At 39.9% G+C, this 18,257-nt stretch overlaps 1 protein-coding gene across 1 annotated transcript; it reads right to left on the reverse strand.

The window, feature by feature from the left end:
- Positions 1-2,234: 2,234 nt before the first annotated feature.
- On the reverse strand, positions 2,235-18,221 carry LOC135415811 (cytochrome b5). The gene is made up of 5 exons (XM_064658135.1): positions 17,889-18,221; positions 8,082-8,210; positions 6,347-6,376; positions 4,222-4,256; positions 2,235-3,350 (listed from the first exon to the last, which is right to left on the reverse strand). Exons 1-5 carry the CDS (start codon positions 18,204-18,206, stop codon positions 3,272-3,274), a joined length of 591 nt encoding a protein of 196 aa, XP_064514205.1. The 5' UTR covers positions 18,207-18,221; the 3' UTR covers positions 2,235-3,271.
- Positions 18,222-18,257: the final 36 nt, after the last annotated feature.

Below are 18,257 nucleotides of genomic sequence, written 5' to 3' on the forward strand. Positions count from 1 at the left end.
CTTAGTAGTCAAACATTCAGAAAATAACACCTTTGCATTTTTTTGCCTCTGAAGAAAATTTGTGATCAGCTTCCATTTGCCTAGCTTTTACCCCCTTGCCAGCTTCTCTCTAGCATTCTGCAAAATCCTGACTGCAGTGCACCACTGAGGACTAGGGAAAGGCATCAGAGCAGCGTGCCAGAGGAAGTAAGCCAGAGAAAGGGACAGCATACTATTTTTTTCCTTGTCATTGCAGAGGGAGCAAGTGAACAAGTTGTGCTGGCTATACTCCCCAGACACCAAGTAGCCACGGTCATCTCCATTTAAGGGGGTGGTCTCTGCCACTGTGCATTCTTGTGAACAACAGAAGTCATGCAAATAAAGGACAAAAACATGATGCTCAAATAATTTAAGGCAGTATAAACACTGAGGTGAGGTTGTACCAGTAGACAACATAAGATCTGATTTAAAGCACTGACCACCAAAGCCAGCCTCTTCAAGCAAAAATTAGTATTTGTTACCAGACAATTAGAGCAAATACCTTCAGATCAGATCCATGGACAAAGGATTCTGTTTCGAGAAGAAAGCACACTGTCAATTCTTTTCTTTTTCTGTCAGACTGTAAAAACATTGACTGCCCTTAATTCACTTGGTTTTTCAATAGCAGAGTCATTCATTCCTCAACACACCCATATACCTTTTTCTCTTCCTCTCCTTTTATATTCAAAAGCTAAACTCACATAAAAATTCCTGTATGGCAACCCTAAGGAAAGCAACTCTAACCTTAGTATATTTGAGGAAAATAAGACTTATAATTTTTTTTAGTTGACACACTTATATCAGTTTACAAAACCAGTTTACATTTAAAAACCTGAAAGGAATGTGTATCTCTGAGGAACAACTTATATCTGCACCAGTAGAGGGGAATACAAACAGACCCACTAAGGGAACAAGCTGTGCATTAGCATTTTAACTCGTATCAGTTTTTGAAGCATTGCCTATTTACCTCCACTCACAATGCTTTTGGTTCACATTGTAGAAATTCCCTGCATATGCCAGCTTGACTACTTTTAGATGGGATTGAGTTTGCATCATTACTTCCAGAGGACTGCATAAATGAATATCCAGTAAGTGGGATCCAAACAGAGCGGTATCATATTAAAACTCCAAAAACATACACAGCATGGAAAAAAGGCCTTTCACTGCAAGCATTTTGCCTTATGGATCCACTTTGATTGCACTACCCTGTCTGCTGATGCAGACATACTTATCCCAGCCTAAAATTCTTGGTAGGGTGAAGCTAAGCTTTCTAAAGTTGCCTTTTTTTGGTTTTTTGCCTCACCTAGGAATATGGACTTGAATGATGTTTTAAAAACACAGAGAATTCAATACTTGAAACTCGATTTGTGATTCTATATACCACCTGTCAGTTACTATATCCTTTCTAAAAGTTATCTATAAAAACATCAATAAAGCCTGAATTTTTAAACTCTTTTCCACTACATTCAGAAGGAAGGCTAGGGCAAAACCAGGACAAAATAAGTTAATGCTAGACACAAAGCCAAATACTGCCATTTATACTGCAGGTTAAAATTAGCAAAATAAAGAAGTTGATGGGATCTACTGTAAGTGCACATCTGTAACTGTAAACCAAATCTGACAGTACACATGAATACCAATGTACAAAATACTTAATGCTTTCTAGTTGAAGCTATTTGATAACCTTTTTTGCTATAACAGTAAAGGAATTCCCACAAAAGGAAACCCACAGTAAGAAATTCTTTACGGATTCCTGTATTGACATATTCCTGCACATGCAAAAGACAATCTCCTGAAGTCACAGCACTTTCCCTCCCTCAATTATTTATTTATCTATTTTTTAAAGCTCATGTTTAGAGTGTACTATATTCCAATTTGATTTGGCTTGACACTGGCCCTAAACTGCACATATCTTCCCTGGTGCTGCAAGTAGCAGTCCTTGGAATAGTGCTTCAAGTCCTGATGAATATCAGTGAGGCAGAGCTTGCAGGGCCAAACCACTGCTAAGTCACTAGTTGGTGTTAAGGTCATGCTGATGAAAACGCCTGTCTATGCCACTGTTCCATGATACACTTTTTCACTTCTTACACTTCCCTGAATTAGGAACTTATCCTGACTTTGAGGATGCACCATCAAACAAGTACTTCTGAAAAGTGATATGATATCCCTTTCAAGGCCTTCAAAAAGTTTGAAACGAACGTGTTTGAGCCAGCAGGTGTAAGTAGTTAAACTTTTATTCATGATCATTTACACATGACTAAAAATGTTCACCACAAAACGCAAACTTTCAGTTATCTTGTATATTGAGGGCTGAAAATAGTCATCTCTTTGTAGTAAAACACCAAGGAGCACATCACAGAAGAGTCAGAAACAGATTTCATCTATCATTTTTTTCCCCGCTCACAATGTACATGACAAAGTTAAAGATTTTACCAAAGCCTGAAAGTCCCAGAACAAATTTTACAGTCACCTGAGTGTTTGGCAGGAGTAGTACTATTTAGTAGCAGTTACTTTTTTCTGCCTTTTTTGAAAAAAATATATATTTTTCACATAAGTGAGACAGACATAATTGGGCCAAACATTGAGTTTCATATTTCACCTCAATTTTTCAACAGGATACAAACAGAACAGTTTGCTAGTAGGAGTATCGACAACAACTATAAGAGCAGATGCCAGAAGAAATGTAAAAAAGTCAGCTCATTATAGCCTGACTGGTAGGGCCCAACAGCTTACAGGCACCTATAACCACTACTCCACTCAGTTTTATTCATTACATTTAATTTGCATTTCATTCAAACATACTACATTTAAGAAGACAACATGATTTTTTAAGTTAATTTGTGTACATAGACAAATACATGTACACAGTTTTGGTAGTCATTTAAAGCTGTAAAATGTATATGTAAAGAGAGTCCTATGGACCCCATTACAGATTAAAGAGAAATAACCAGAATCAGTGTTACATATAAAACAATATTCTAACATAGAAACCAATACAGTTATCCAATAATTCATTAGAGAATAAAATTGTTATACAAAAAGAGAAATGCTGCCTTTTTATCACTTCAGAGCAGCACATCAGAAGGCAACATTAAGAAAAGTGCACAGCAGAAAAGAATTTTTCAGTTTTTCTGAAAGAGCTGAATTTTTCTTCAGACACGAGGCTTTCGTCCAGAAACATATTGGGTTAGGATTGCTTATATTCTCTTCCAGAGAATGTATTCTCTTCTTGCCTTAGTTCTCCATAAGGCGCTTACTCTGACATGTAGGAACGGTACATCAGGGCCACAATAATTGCTGCTATTGCTGGGATCACCCAGTTGGACCACGAACTAGAAGGAAGTTTTTTAAACATCAGTTTAGGAAGTGACAAACAGCAAGTTAGAAATGAAAAAAAAAAAGAAAAAAGAAGTAACTGCTTAAAGAAGTCCTTCCTCCCCACTCCAATAAATACTTAAAATTCAGGGCAACAGAACACCTGGGCTTGCCACTAATACTCTACACAAGTAAAAAAGTTTGTACTGTTAAGGCTTTGTACTAGAGCTTACAAGAAGTTTGCTTACCAGAGAAGAGTAAAACCCCAGACATGTTTAAAGTCATGGCCTGCTGCCCAGAATATCATTCATTCAAAAGCGATTTAAGTAGCAGCATCACATGACACTTAAAAAGCACCCAAGCTCCTCACCCAGAGGGGCATGGAACAGTGCTCTGAGGTTTCAGCAGTAGGCAATTGTCAGCAGGACGTAACTTTACAGAGTTTGATTCAGTGGTGTTCCAAAGTGTTTTCCAACCCCCTCTCAATTCTGAAACATTCTTCTTCTTATACACAGAATCCTCTTATTTCCCTCAGACACAACAGCAATAGCAAATTTTAAAAGTGAGGCATCCACGTCAGTAAAATAGTTGGCAATGGCACTAAGTGTCTTCCATTCACTTGGCAGACTTCAGAAATAAAGGCTTGTGCAAAATAAACCATTTGGTAGATACTGACACATGTCAATATGAGAAAAATATCTACCTAGTAAGCTGACATACTTGTAAAGTGGTACATAGATGCCAGCTTGGACTCTACACAGAACATAAATTTTCATGCACCATCCTCTGACATCTAAGCTTCCAGCAGTTAAAAGCTATTCAGCTTTCTAAGCTTTAGAAACACAGTCACAGGGAACTTCAAGATTGACATAAGGTGTCATACTGTACCTGGAAGTAGACTGAACAGTGGTAATAAGAGTTTCCTGGAAAGCAAAGCATAAAAAGATATTTACATCAGGCAGACACCCCTCTCCATCTTAACTAGTCCCTCAATTTCTCAAAACTCTTTAAGTAGGACTAATTTAGAAACAACTCAATGTTGCCTCTGGAAAGCATCTTCTCATAATTCCTGTAACAGTTCTGTTGTATTAGAAGCTAGCTAGCAGCAGTTTCTACAGCCAACATTTCATCAAGTTCCTAAACCAATATCATCAAGAAAAATTTTGCTGCGGATTTCCCATGAAGCTAACTTCGACCTCAGGTTACATTTGAAAAGTTTTAGTCACCGAAAAGACAGAAATCAATTACTTGACTAAAATCTAATGGAAAAGACTCTGAATTAACTCACAAATATTTTTTTATATTGAAACTACATGAAAAAAGCTACTAATTTACATCTAAAGGCTTATTAAACTCAGGTATTTAGTGTCAGTCAAATTGTTATAGCTGTTTCTGATATTGCCTTGAACTTCTTGTTCAGTTTCCACAGAGAAAGCAGCACTACAAGATCAAATCCCAGATGGGTACGTCTGCACAATTTATATGAAGGCTTACTAATTTGAATAATTCTAATTGAACACAACCCTAAGTGCATTTTAAAGATCTAAGCATTAAAACTATTTAAATTTGGTGGTACAAGATCCATCATTGAAAAATGAATTACTTCAGTATCAGAACATTTGAAATTGATTTAAAGAAAGATTCTCAACATCCTCTCAAAGGTCCAAGCACACTACTTCTGCAAGCACTCAAATCTTCCTAGGTTTACATGTGACAAATACCATGTTTAAAAGAATATGACTCAGTAATTACATCTATATTGCTTTTATGAACATCTCAGTGAAAAACCAAAGCCAAACAGCATGGAAGAGCTTGTGCCCACACTGTCAAGGCTAACACCTTCTACAAGAAACTTGGCACATCCAGGGCTAGGGGATGGCTCCTCCCTAGAGGACACCAAGACAGTAAGAGAAATAGGGCCCAGCTCATAAAAAACTCTTTTTTTACTCTATGACACTGGGCACGAACACTGAGGGTTACTTCAAATACAGTGCAAGGGCAAGCAGGACATCTGAAAGCCCAAGGCCTTCTGACAGTTCCTACAGAGCCAGGGCACAGAACCCACCTAACCTGTCACATTACCCACCCAGAGTACAATGCAAAAGGAAACTGTCTTTCTACAGCCACACATCCTGCTGGAGAAAAGCACCTCAAATTCCTTCTGGAATGACGGAAAACAAGCGTAGTGTAGGTAGCTATTTGGATACATCTTAACTCCCAACTGAGTATGCATTGGCCAAATTAATATTCTAAGTACTTGTTCGGTGAGCTTACTCAAAGGATTATCTACAACTTGCACTGGGCAGTCTGTTTCTCATTTATCATTTCTCCTTTTACAGCTTAAGTGAAATTGCCCTGAATTTCAAAAGAAATCTGAATAGCAGATGTTATTCTTGAAGAGAAGAAGCTCAGAATTCCAGCAACTACTCCATTTCTTATTTTTATTAGTGTACTAATTCCAGTCCTTAATTAATAATAAAGTTAATAATTGCTACAGTGAACGGTTCAGAGTGTGTATACATATAAATATATTTATATATATAAAATTTACTTTCTTTCTTTTAACCAATTTATATGATTCGTAGATATTACAAAAGTGATTACCTTTAAGAATCAATCTCTCAAACAGCAAGAGTAAGATCCTACTCTTACTAAGCTTAATTTAAAAATAACCTTTAACTATTTCCTAAGCACACTGCCGTACTGGTAAGCCAGCCCTCAGCAAACATTCTCTATAGACACAGTAGCAGCAATTCTAGAGCCACCTTTTTGCTATGGTATAATATCATCACACTTAGTAACCTCCTGGTTTGAAGCCACACAAATTAAAGAAAATAACATTTAAGAGGAAGAATAATCTGAAGCCATAACAACAGGTTTAAGAGATTAATAACCTGACCTACCACACTTAAATCAAGCTGAATTACTTTTATTTCTGGGAGTATACCATTTACACAGACATTGTTCCTATTGCCTAAAAGAAACAATGTGGCATTTCAAAAAACACACTTACTGTTGGTTTCTGAAGCTTCGGTCTATCATCCTGTGGGGAAAACAAGTAGGAAACATTTAGACAAAATCCAAAAGCATTAAAAAAACCCCAAACCCACACCATTTATCACTAAATTCTGCTGGCAATTTATTCTGTTAACATGTAAGTATTTTTCCCTAGACAAAAGCACACTTGCAAGAGAGCAGATGTCAGTGTGTGATTTTGAGCTACCATAAACAAGATTACTTCCTTAAACAATACTTCCCAGTATGCAATAAAGAAGTGAAACCTGAGCCTCCAACAAATTTCATTATTCTTTGTGCCCATGTTTTTGCCTTTCCTTTGTCTCTAGAGAGTACACATAACCTTAGCTTACACACTGATTGCAGTCATATTAGTTTACTTCTACCTAGTCTACTGGTATCATCGGGCAAAGTCAACTAAATAGTTTTGGTCCAATGTCCACTGGACCAAAGGTCCCAAATTCTACAGATCTTTTTTAAGTTTGTGAAGTTTTACTTGGCATAGTCACATTCATTACATAAAGTCCAACAGTATATAGTCTTGTCAGTGCTGCATTTTACATTAAACTACCAAACTGTTTCATATCAAATGAAAACAGGCACTTGCCAAACAAGGAAGAATTGGACTGATAGCCAGGTTAAGAACAATGCTACTGGCATCGACTGCCATCTGAAATACATGGCAAGTCTGCAAGGACACAAATGTGCACAGAGCTATTTCTTATTAAGAGAAGCTACACTAGTAACATTTATCAAGAGAGGACATAAGACTGAAACAAGATGAAGAATCTTACTGTGAAATAGGCTACTCAAGACAGTGGTATTTACCTGGAAAGCAAGACAAAACACACACAAAACAGAAGAGGAAAAGAGAAGAGGTAGAAATGGGCATAAAGTAGAGCAGATGGGCACACTAGTAGCCTAAACCTCTAGCCAGTGGTTTTCAACTGTTAAGATGCGGAAGAGTTTAACTGAAGGCCTAGCTGAAGGAAACCAAGGCAGCAGCTCTGTTAACAGAAATACATCCTTCAAAACTTGAGACAGCAGAAAGGCGCTTGTTAAAAGTACAGGAAATGGTATGGACAGTGCAGAAAAGAGGAAGTGACAGATGATCCGGTGGGAACTGATCAGAAACAACCCTGACAACCACACATAGGGAACGCTAATACAGCTTAAAATGGGGGGAGCCAGAGCGAAGGAACACAGAGCCTCAAACCAGAAGTACAGCACTTATACTAGCCATTTTCTAAACATACATACAAAGAGCCAGGGTTGTACTTTTAGATCCAGATGGAAGCCTGGCAGATATATACTTAAAATTATGAAAGTGTGAAAGTGGCTGTTAAGTAGTCACTCTGCATACTGACACAGGAAAAGGTCTAGACATTCTGACACATCACCTTCAAGGGTTACAGAGTTTCATTATAAAACTGACAGGGTACACCAGAAATAGCATGATTCCATATTCATGGAATATAGCATGATTCAGTTTATTCAAGAACTAGGCTGTAAGACAATTTAAATCAGCAAAAATGTGACCATCCTTACACTACATTAATCAAATGCCTTCACACTGGGGGAATGTGTCTCCAGCCCAGGTCCATCCACAAACAGCTGCAGGCTGGGCATCCAACCAAACTAGCAGTTCTTCTTAGAAGTAAATTACCAGATAAATAACTAGATGGAAAAACACTACAGTAAACAAAAAAGTAATGATACTCTCACACACTCACCGGATGAAGTTCCCCAATAATAAAAGATTCTGACATCGTCCTTGCATCTGTGGAATGCCCAACATCTTCAAAGTTCTCAGTAGCATCTCCTCCAGCTTGCTCCCTGAGGACCTCTTCACCTCCTGGGTGCTGCAATTTTTAATGAGTTTGAATTTGTTACTAAAATCTTCACATTCTGGAACTGGAAATTCTTCATTTTTACATTTATAAAATTTAAAAAAAAGGCAAAATCAACTGCTAGACCTTCTAGAGAAAACATAAGTCTTTCTAAATAACTAGAGAGTTTTATGTACTCTCTGAAGCCAAAACCAAAGAAGCTAAGTCTTTATTTCATCAGCAGCAAAGTAGAAAGAGGCATTACCCCTTGCAACTGAAGCATTTAGACTGTTGTGTGGTGATCAGTCTGTATTTTAATAGCCCAACTATTATCCAAAGTTATATTCTGTGTTCTGACTTCTGCAGAAAATGTGTATTTTTATCCAAGCAATGCTTTATACAGCAAAAAGGATAAAAGCCAAAATGTATAAGCTGCAGCAAGAATATCCCAGGAAGATATTAAAAAAAAAACTGTTCACAAGAAGTGCAACCAAGCATTGGCAAAACAAGCTGGCAAGGTAGCACAGAGAATCTCCATCCTTTGAGGCTTTCTACACAAGGTGCTAAGGAACCTGACCTTCAGCTTAATTCTAGTTTGTGCTGGGGGTTGGGCCAGATTACTTTCAAGGGTCCTTTCCAAAAGAAATTAATGTACGAATATCGAGTAAGCCAGCTACGCTGGAACTCTTTAAGCACAATTGAAAGTCATATGAGACACTAGAATAGCAATTTGGTTTTCATAGACTATGGAATCCCAAACCCACAACGCTGATAAAACCTTGAGACGTAGGGACATCATCTCCCAGTACCTTCTAATACCTCACTCCATCACCATTCCCTTAACCTAAATTCCTGTTCTCCATTAACTATTATTCTGCCCCAGGATGCACTTTTGGGATTTTATGAAGTTCCACATTTCTATCCATCAAATAACTCTGCCTGTATATACAGCAAGATATATCACATGCTTTTAGCGAATTTCCTCAGCTTCAAGTTATTCATATAACAGAAAAGTAACATGCCCAAAATTCAACACTCAACTTTCAAGTAAGCAACTACTATATAAACATAGGGAATGATTAGGTAAGCAAGTTAAAAACACTTACTAGTACTGCCTTGGATTAAGGTAACCACGGAATAGATATTAGCACTTTACCAATGGCAGAGGAAATAAAAGGGTTTGGAGCCTCAATTCAGTTTTTAATACTTCTGACTACAGAATCTAAAATTTCTACTATTTAGGGTCATCTCGTCTGGAACATAGCTGACCAGAAAGGCTATGTTTAGCCAGTAGATTAAAATAAATGGCATAAACATTCCTGCTAGTCTAGCAATTCAGGTTAGCATTTACTTCAAATCTCATATCGAACTTTCTCTTCCAATAAATATTTGTTTATACAGATGAAGAAAACACTGCTACTACCAGTTTCCAGGAGTACCAGAACTCCAAAACTTGAATCTTTGCAGTAAAGGCAGACATTTATTTTACTAGATTAAGAAAGCTGAGGAGAAAAAAAAAACTAAAACAACACACAAAAAACCACCAAAACCCCAAACCAACACTTTTTAAAGAGCCAAGATACACAGCTCTTAAGGTAAGGGATTCCTACCATGACTAAGCAAAAGCAAGGTTAAGCAACTGATAGAGAGATTAGACACAGGAACTGATCCAAAAAAGGTTAAAGGAGTGCATACTGAGTAAAGATTATGCAAGCAGACGTGCAAATATGGCAGGCTTACCAAAATCCTGCCCTTGAATCCATTCTGATAAGAATTCAGGAAAAGAACTGGACAAAAGTTTAGAGATCACTCAAGTTCAGTGCCTTGAAACAGTACTTAAGAACTTGGGTCTAATAGACTATCCCAGGTATTGACACAACTAAGTCTTCAAAGAATTTCTTCAGCAACATGGGTTTGGAGGGTTTGTTTAGGTTAGGTTTTTTAATACCATTCTAAAGAATTGTGCTCTCCAAAATAGAAAAATATATGTAGCAACTTCAGCAGAAGAGGTGGCACAACTCCTTGGAAAACATGCTTAGCAAACAAGGTATCAACTAGCAGCAAAAGGCACCAAAGTTAAACATCCCATAAAGCACCAGCAGCAAGTAAACTCATACTCATGCACTGCAATGAAACCAATCCCTATTCACACAAGCACATAAAATACTACTTACCCCAGCAAGTCATCAAGATCACATGGTTTATACTAGTTCCCCCAAAAAAATTCACCAGCCAACTAAACAAGTGGATACCTACCAATATAAGTGCATCTAAAATTACTCCACAGAGTACTTTTAACAAACTGCTTGCAGGTTGGTTGCCAACTACAGAATGATCGTGTACTAACTTGTGTTCCCAAATTCCTCCCTTGTGCCACTACAAAGCAATCACATAGCTTTGGGCAGCATCACTGAGGCACTCCAGCTCTTCTCTGTAGAACCAGTTTTTGGTGTAACTAGTAACTCATCCCTCTGTTTACAAAACCACAATATTAGTGTCACCACAGTGACTGCAACCAACCCTCTCTACCAGCCCTCTAAATGTCTATCACTTATCAGCTGAAGGGGACAACTTCACCCTGACCTCTGCCACCAGAGCTGGAAAACATAATTATTTTTTCTGACATAAGCAAGGCTAAGTACAGAGAATCACACACAGAGTTACAAACTTAAGCTATCTACCAGATGATGCTACTAGTAACCTACTAGACATAGATAAAAGTACTTTGAAACTAAACACTTTTACTTTCAGATGGCATCTCTGCTTTAAGGATACAAACTTACAAACCCTCTGCAAACAACTAGCACAAAATACAAGCAATTAATGAAAATATTTCACCTCCCCTAATGAAAGCGAGCAACTGTAATGTCTCACACAAAGGGCAGGAACTGACTTTTCTATCAAAAGCTGAGCATTTTCCACGGTTGGATGAGTTTCCCCAAGTTTGTTTATACAAGGCCTTTGTTCATGCTTCTGCCGGGTAAACAAAGCTTATTACTAGAACCGTTACTTTAATGAAGATTCTCTGGACAGACTCTGGAACGGGAAAGCCCACAAGACTACACAGATAGTGACTCCTAAACCAAAATCCTGGTGATAAAAATAATTGAAGAGTTCTTGCAGGTAAAACTGGGGTTCAAGGGGAATGAAAAAGCTTTTGATGATAAATTAAGATAGCCTAGCTCATTCCTAGGACATTCCCAATATACTGACATAAATAAGTTACATGCTAACAGATGTCTGTATAAATCCAGTGCTAGTACATAGCATAAACTAATTCCTAACAGCAGCACAATAGAAAGTTTTAGATAAAGCAAGTAAGCAGTTAATCTTGCTACTCTCATCTGGATCAAAAGTCTGGGTTACTTCATCCTGAATGCTATCTCTCCTCCCCCTTGCTACAGTCATGCAGATTTCTCAGTGTCATAGTTCAAGACTATTAAAGCATAACTACCTTAATTTGCAGTTCCTGCCCCCTTTCCCTTCCCGCACTGGAGGAATAAAATCTAGGGTCCAATTTAACTTACGGGGAGATTAGCAAAGGTCTCCATCAGTGGCAGTCACAAATTCATGTTTCACTTTCTGCACTACAGGGATGAGAAGCAGAAAGGGAGCAGGGACGGAGCCAGAAACACCCAGAGAACATCAGCTTTATTATGCAAGACAGACGGACAAATGCTCGTTTGTTTCAAGGGCACTTTCGTGTAGTCTGAAAAGAGTCCTCCAAATTATTTCCATCACCCATTTAAGTTACAGGACAGAAATTGTCTGCTTATGTAAAATGTTAGGAGCCTAGGAGAGAAGATCTCCCTCTGAGAGTGTATTTTTGAAAACCATCATTAGGGTTTTAGATGAAGCGCAAAAGAAACACCCAGTAGCTGGGTGCCTGTCCTGGCTCTGATAGAGTTTCTTTTTTTTTTTAGAGGCTAGTACAGTCCTGTGCTTTGGATTCAGTACAAGAATAATGTTGATAACACACTGATGGTGTAGTTGCTGCTAAGTGGTGCTTACTCTAAATCAAGAACTTTTCAGTGTCCCATGCTCTGCCAGCAAGCAGGTGCACAAGAAGCTGGGAAGGAGCCAGGACAGCTGATCCAAATGGCCAAAGGGGTATTCCATGCCATAGAACACCACACCCAGTATATAAACCGTGGGGAGCTGGCTGGGAGCTGCAGATTGCTGCTTGAGAACAGGCTGGGCTGGTGTCATCATTCCCCTTTTTATTACAATTATTATACTATATTTTATTTCAGTTATTAAACTGTTCTTATCTCAAACTATATGCTTTACCTTTTTTTCCCCTGATTCCCTTCCTCATCCCACTGGGGGGGGCCAGGAGAACAGTGAGCAAGGGGCTGCAGGGTACTGGGGCTAAACCACAACAGTGCCCATTTCCCCACTTACAAAACAGTTACAGCTTGCTGCGTTTTGCAAAAAAAGAGTGCTATTTCTCAAAGCATTTTCAAATCCTCCTGCAAGCTTCATCAGAGCTTAAGGAAGTGATAACATCAGGTTTAAGCCTCGGACTACAAGGTTCTGCAATAGCAATTCATATGGTACACTGGTAGACTTCAAATGTGCTAATACTGGCACCTTTCAATGCAAGCTGCTCACTATTTTAAACATGGAAGGCATTATGCTACTCCTCCACAATACTGTCATACTGAATGAATGTGACTTATTGCCACATAGGGGAAAGAACATTTTTCATCCTGACACAGCAAAATAATATTTGCTTTTTGCACTTTATTTTATCAGCATTACAAAATGCATTTAGTGAGAGCTGTCCATGCTGTTTAGAAAAAGTGCTGTGAAATTACAAGTTCTTACCTTATGGAAAAAAAATAAACTTATTGACCAATATTGTTTTTTGTTGAATTCTGAGACCACCAACAATTGAAGTAATCTAAAAAAAGTCTGTATTAGATTAATATTAAATGCATATCACAGTTGGTTTCCAGAACAAAATCTCCTCTCTGGTAGAGATGTTCCTATACATGTCAGCTTTTTTGCCTAGCTTAAAGAATCCAATCAAGTTCCCACAAAAGCCTCACCACATCAGCAGGCAGATCAAGACACTGACCATTCATTCTTACAGGCCCAGTTACTCTTGTTTAGCTCATTAGATTGATGTCAAAGCCTGACTAGAGGGATTACTTTATTAAAATTATGGGGAAATACTGTAGGGCATTGCCAACATACTTAGTCCTTTAATTGATATTTAATGTTACTCATATATGTAATTATCTGCAATACAGATATAGCCATGAGATCCTGCTGTGATTATGCATGCATTTCTAGTAGCTGTTTTCCTTTAAGTGACATCGGACCTTACTGTGGTTTCAGCTGGGATATAGTTCATTTTCTTCTTAGTAGCTGGTACAGTGCAGTGCTTTGGATTTAGCATGAGAATAATGTTGATAACACACTGATGTTTTGGTTGTGGCCAAGCAGTGCTTCCCTAAGTCAAGGACTTTTCAGTGCCCCATGCTCTGCCAGTGAGCAGGTGCACAAGAAGCTGGGAGGAAGCATGGCCAGGACAGCTGATCCAAATTGGCCAAAGGGATATTCCGCACCACAGAACATCATGCTCCATCCATAAACTGGGAAGAGTTGGCAGTGAGCCACCAATCTCTGCTCAGGAATAGGCTGGGCATCAGTCAGTGGGTGGTGATCAGCTGTATTGTGCATAATTTGTTTCTCTTAAGTTTTATTCCCCTCTCTCTCCTTTTCATTACAATTATCGTTACATTTTACTTTATTTCAATTGTTCTTATATCAACCCACAAGTTTCACCTTTTTTGATTCTCCTCCTCATTCACAGGGCGGGAGGGCAAGTGAGCTGTTGCATGGTACTTAGGTACTCTCTGGGGTTAAACCACAAGACCTGAAACTATGAAAAGGCTTCCCAAATCTTCTGCAATACAGGTCTGACAGTCTTTGAATGACAGAGGTAACATACAAGTTTCCATTTTCAAGCATAGTCTTTAATGCCAAAGAAATTAAACCTTTTAAATACTGCACTCCAAAAGCTGAGGTCTCTTGACTTCCTCTCCTACACTTTTGATAATCAAAGAAAATTCAGAGATGAATATTCAAGTTACGAATTTTCCCCAATATCTTCCATTTTAAAAAAAATGATAAAAGAGCAGTTACTGGGATCTTCATCTTCAGTAACCCCAATGATAAGGTGTCGAAGTACACACCTGTTTCCTCCTTCAGCACTTTATATTTCAAGTGATCTTTCTGAAGCCTTGCCAAGCTAATATGGGTCACACCACACGATGCTTCTGCTCCTACTCAGCCTCACCACTCTCAACACATACACATCACCACCCCCAGTCTATTTACTATCTAACTTCAATCAAGTGTTCACAGAGGCTGATGGTTCCCAAAAAACAAACATTCCACTAAATATCTACAAGCTCTGTGAAGACACCAGCTCGAGAGAGGAAATACACCCTTTAAGCACTGTAATGGAGTAAAAAGCAGCAGCACACTTTCACTTATTAAGTGTGAGAACATCCAAGGTGTCTTCAGGACGGAAGTACAGTAAAGTTTTCAACTTCTTTATTAATACGAAAATATTTCCACAGGTTAATGCAGTAGCTGAAAAGACTGCTTATTGATTTAAGAAGTGGGATTGGTGAGGTCAGCTTCTGTTCCCATTTCTTCACTCCCTTGTAAACTGATACTTTTACTTATTTACTACTTGCGAAGAGCATGAGTGAGGGGATGCTTTAGCAGTGCATCCTTTTTAGTGCTACTAGACTTGAATTTTAGTGGCCCACATTTAATTCTTAAAATATATTAAGCTTTTCTACTCCTGCAAGGAGCTGCAAGAAATAAATAAACCTGAGTTTAACCAATAATGCTATTGAAACAGCTAACATAATCCCCACTTGGAGAAGGGTTTACTGTACTCTGGATTGAACCAGCAAGAGGCTAGCTCCAATTTCTCCTCAGCTGTCACATGTAAATGCCTTGGGGTGTCTGACAGTGTCAAAAGAATTAGCATAACACTTAATAAGTTAACCAAGTATCCAAAGCATTCATAGAAGGTTAAAAAAAAACCACGTCCTATGAAATATCTTAATCCGAGGGTTCCATATTACAAAAATCACCAACACAATGAACATTAAAATATTCAAGAGCTTTCCCTAGGAGTGTAGCTTCACTTAGATACTTCAGGTAACTATTTTCAACAATCTCGCTGATTTATTATCTCAGAATGACTCCAAAATTTCAGCTCCAACACCAGCCATGTTCTATTGCAAGGTGTTTAGTGTGAGGTTAAAGTCTGACCCTTGTGTACCAGCGTGTCTTAAGACATCCTCCAGTTGTCCAAAAAACCCAACTCTTTAAATGCTTACAAACTGAATTCTTTTGATAAGCTGCTGAATTATCAATGTTGTCCTGAACACTGAAATTAAGATCTTCTTGAAAAATTTACACAAAGTAGTGCCTCTTAATATTGCCCAGTTTCACCTCATGTACTGAAGGAAGAGGCTGTGCAACTACTCAAACTAAAAAGCTCATTAGATCCTCAAATTTTTTTGTCAAGTGTTTTTTTTTTTTTCTTGTGTTGTGTTAGGTTTGGGGTTTTTCTGAGGTGTGGGCTTTTTTGTTTCCCCCTGCCCAATATGGACATTATACAATACAATAATGTATCAATCAGAACTAATCAAGTTTCAAGAACAACTCCACATGAAAATCTTCATTCCCCTCCAGGGCTTCTGTAATTAAACTGGCCCTGCCTGGATAACCGGAGATTTCCATAACAAAAGGATGAAGAAGACCAGGGCAGAGCTAGATGAAAAATAATCAAGGAAGAGTCAGTAGATCAGTTTCACAATCCACCTTGCTGAAAAGCCAAACAATTTGCACTGACACACAACATAAGAATGAAATACTACCTGTGTCAACATTGCCTTTGAAAAATTGCTTGTCAACCCTTTCTTTGCAAAATGCTCAGTTTCTACTTTGAATTGCAAGTGTTTACAAGCACAAAAACAAAGACAGTGCTACAGAACTACTGAGGCTTGAAATCTGTCATGTCTCTACCCATATGAACTGTATTTTCTAAGAAATTAATATAAGTCTACCATACACTTTTTAATTGGATGCTAGGTCTTCTTTAGGAAGAATTTCTTCACAGAATGGGTGATTACACATTGGAATGGGCTGCCCAGGGAGGTAGTGAAGTCATTGTCCCTGGAGGTGTTTAAGGAAAGACTGGATGTTGCACTTAGTGCCATAGTCTAGTTGACATGGTGGTGTTGGGTCATAGGTTGGACTCAATAACTACAGAGGCCTTTTCCAACCTAATTGATTCTGTGATTCTTTGCAAATTGGGAATAATGGGAACAAGGGAGAAAACTCAAAATATCTAAATCCCAGCTCCATTTATTACGGAAAAAAAATTCTCGGTGGTTATACTTCTGCATCTCTACAGAAGAATGTTTGAGTCCAATAACTAAAATGCTGCTTTATTAACCATGACTATCAATCATTAAACCAACTGCTCATTGTCTGCAAGAGATCAAAAACGTCAGCTGCTAACTGGGGAAGAGAAAAACCCAGTAAAACACAACCAAAGGAATTCAACCTGACTCTAGTCCTCCACACCACAGTCTGAACTCGTGCAACTCTGCAACACCCCTCTGCCTGTTGGCACTGAACGGATTAGGGTGGCAGTGAGATCACAGACCCTGGAGCAACACTTGAGTTAATTTTCTGAACCTGGCTGCCTGCATGCAATGCCAGGTCTACCATGTCCTGCCAAAAAGACAGGACTAAGGTCACCCATGATGTATTCATTTGGCAGATATGTACACAAGCCACTATGACCAAGTATCTTTACCAAGGATTGGATATATGGAAAATTTTTTTACAATTACAGTAGTGAGGTATTGGCATAGGCTGCCCAGAGAAGTTGTGGATGCCTCATCTCTGGAGGTGTTCAAGGCCAGGTTGGATGGGGCTGCTGCTGGCAGCAACCTGGTCTAGTGGAAGGCATCCCTGCCCACGGCAGGTGGGTTGGAATGGGATGAGCTTTAAGGTCGTTTCCAATCCAAACCATTTTGTGACTCTGTGACTGTTAGAGTAACTCCCAAACCTTCGATATTCTGGATGTTGTGATACTTTCCTTCCACTTTGTGAAGTTTCCCTCCTGTTCTGTAATAAAACACACACTGTAAAAGTGTGAAGAGAGGAGTTGCTGACCTTTTCGTTCACGAGATAGTACGGCTCGGGGTCCCAGCCATATTTTAAATTCCCACTTTAAATCTTGCTCTCAGTCGGCGCACTAGAGCAAGAGGCAGACGGATACCGCCCCACTCTTGGCACCCACCATTGACAGAGACAGCCTGCTTGTCTGAGCCCTTAAGATTGACTCCAGCGGTTTTTCTCGTTGTCCTCATTTCCTGCTAATTCACCTTGAAATTCAGAAGCCGAAGGTTTAAGGCAGAGAGCGGGCCACACGGGAGCGGGGCCGGCGCGCTGGGGTTTGTGCCGCCCGAGAGGCGCCCGGAGGCCGGGGGGGCCTCGGGGCTCTTTCCCGAGGGCGCTATCGCGGCTCCGAGGGCGGCTCCCGCCGTGCCGCACCCGCGGGCCGGGGCAGGCGGACGGGAGCCCGGCCTGGGGCAGCCCCGGCCCCGCCTGGGTCACGGCGCGGGCTCTGGCAGCGCCCCGGGCAGCGCGGGCACCCACCTCGTCCAGGAACTTGGTGACATCGTAGATGCGGTGGTGCAGGATGATCCAGGTGCTCTGGCTGTTGTTGTGCTTCTGCACCTCCTCCAGGCGGTAGTAGCGGCCCCGCCACGACTCGCCGCCGGTTTCGCTGGAGCCCACCATGTCCTGTCCTGTCCTGTCCTGTCCCGTCCCGTCTCGTCCCGCACCGCAGTCCCGGCACCTCCGCAACAGCAACTCGCCGAAACCCCCCTCCCGCACCAGCCGAGCCCGCACCGCAGGCCTATCACCGCCCGCCGCTGCCGCCGCCCCGCCCCTCCCTCCGGCCCGGCTTCTCATTGGCGGAGCGAGATGCCACTCAAGAAAGGCGCTCGGGCTGGCTGCCGCCCC

The sequence above is a fragment of the Pseudopipra pipra genome, chromosome 1 (assembly GCF_036250125.1).
Source record: "Pseudopipra pipra isolate bDixPip1 chromosome 1, bDixPip1.hap1, whole genome shotgun sequence".
In the NCBI taxonomy this organism is placed as follows: Eukaryota; Metazoa; Chordata; class Aves; order Passeriformes; family Pipridae; genus Pseudopipra; species Pseudopipra pipra.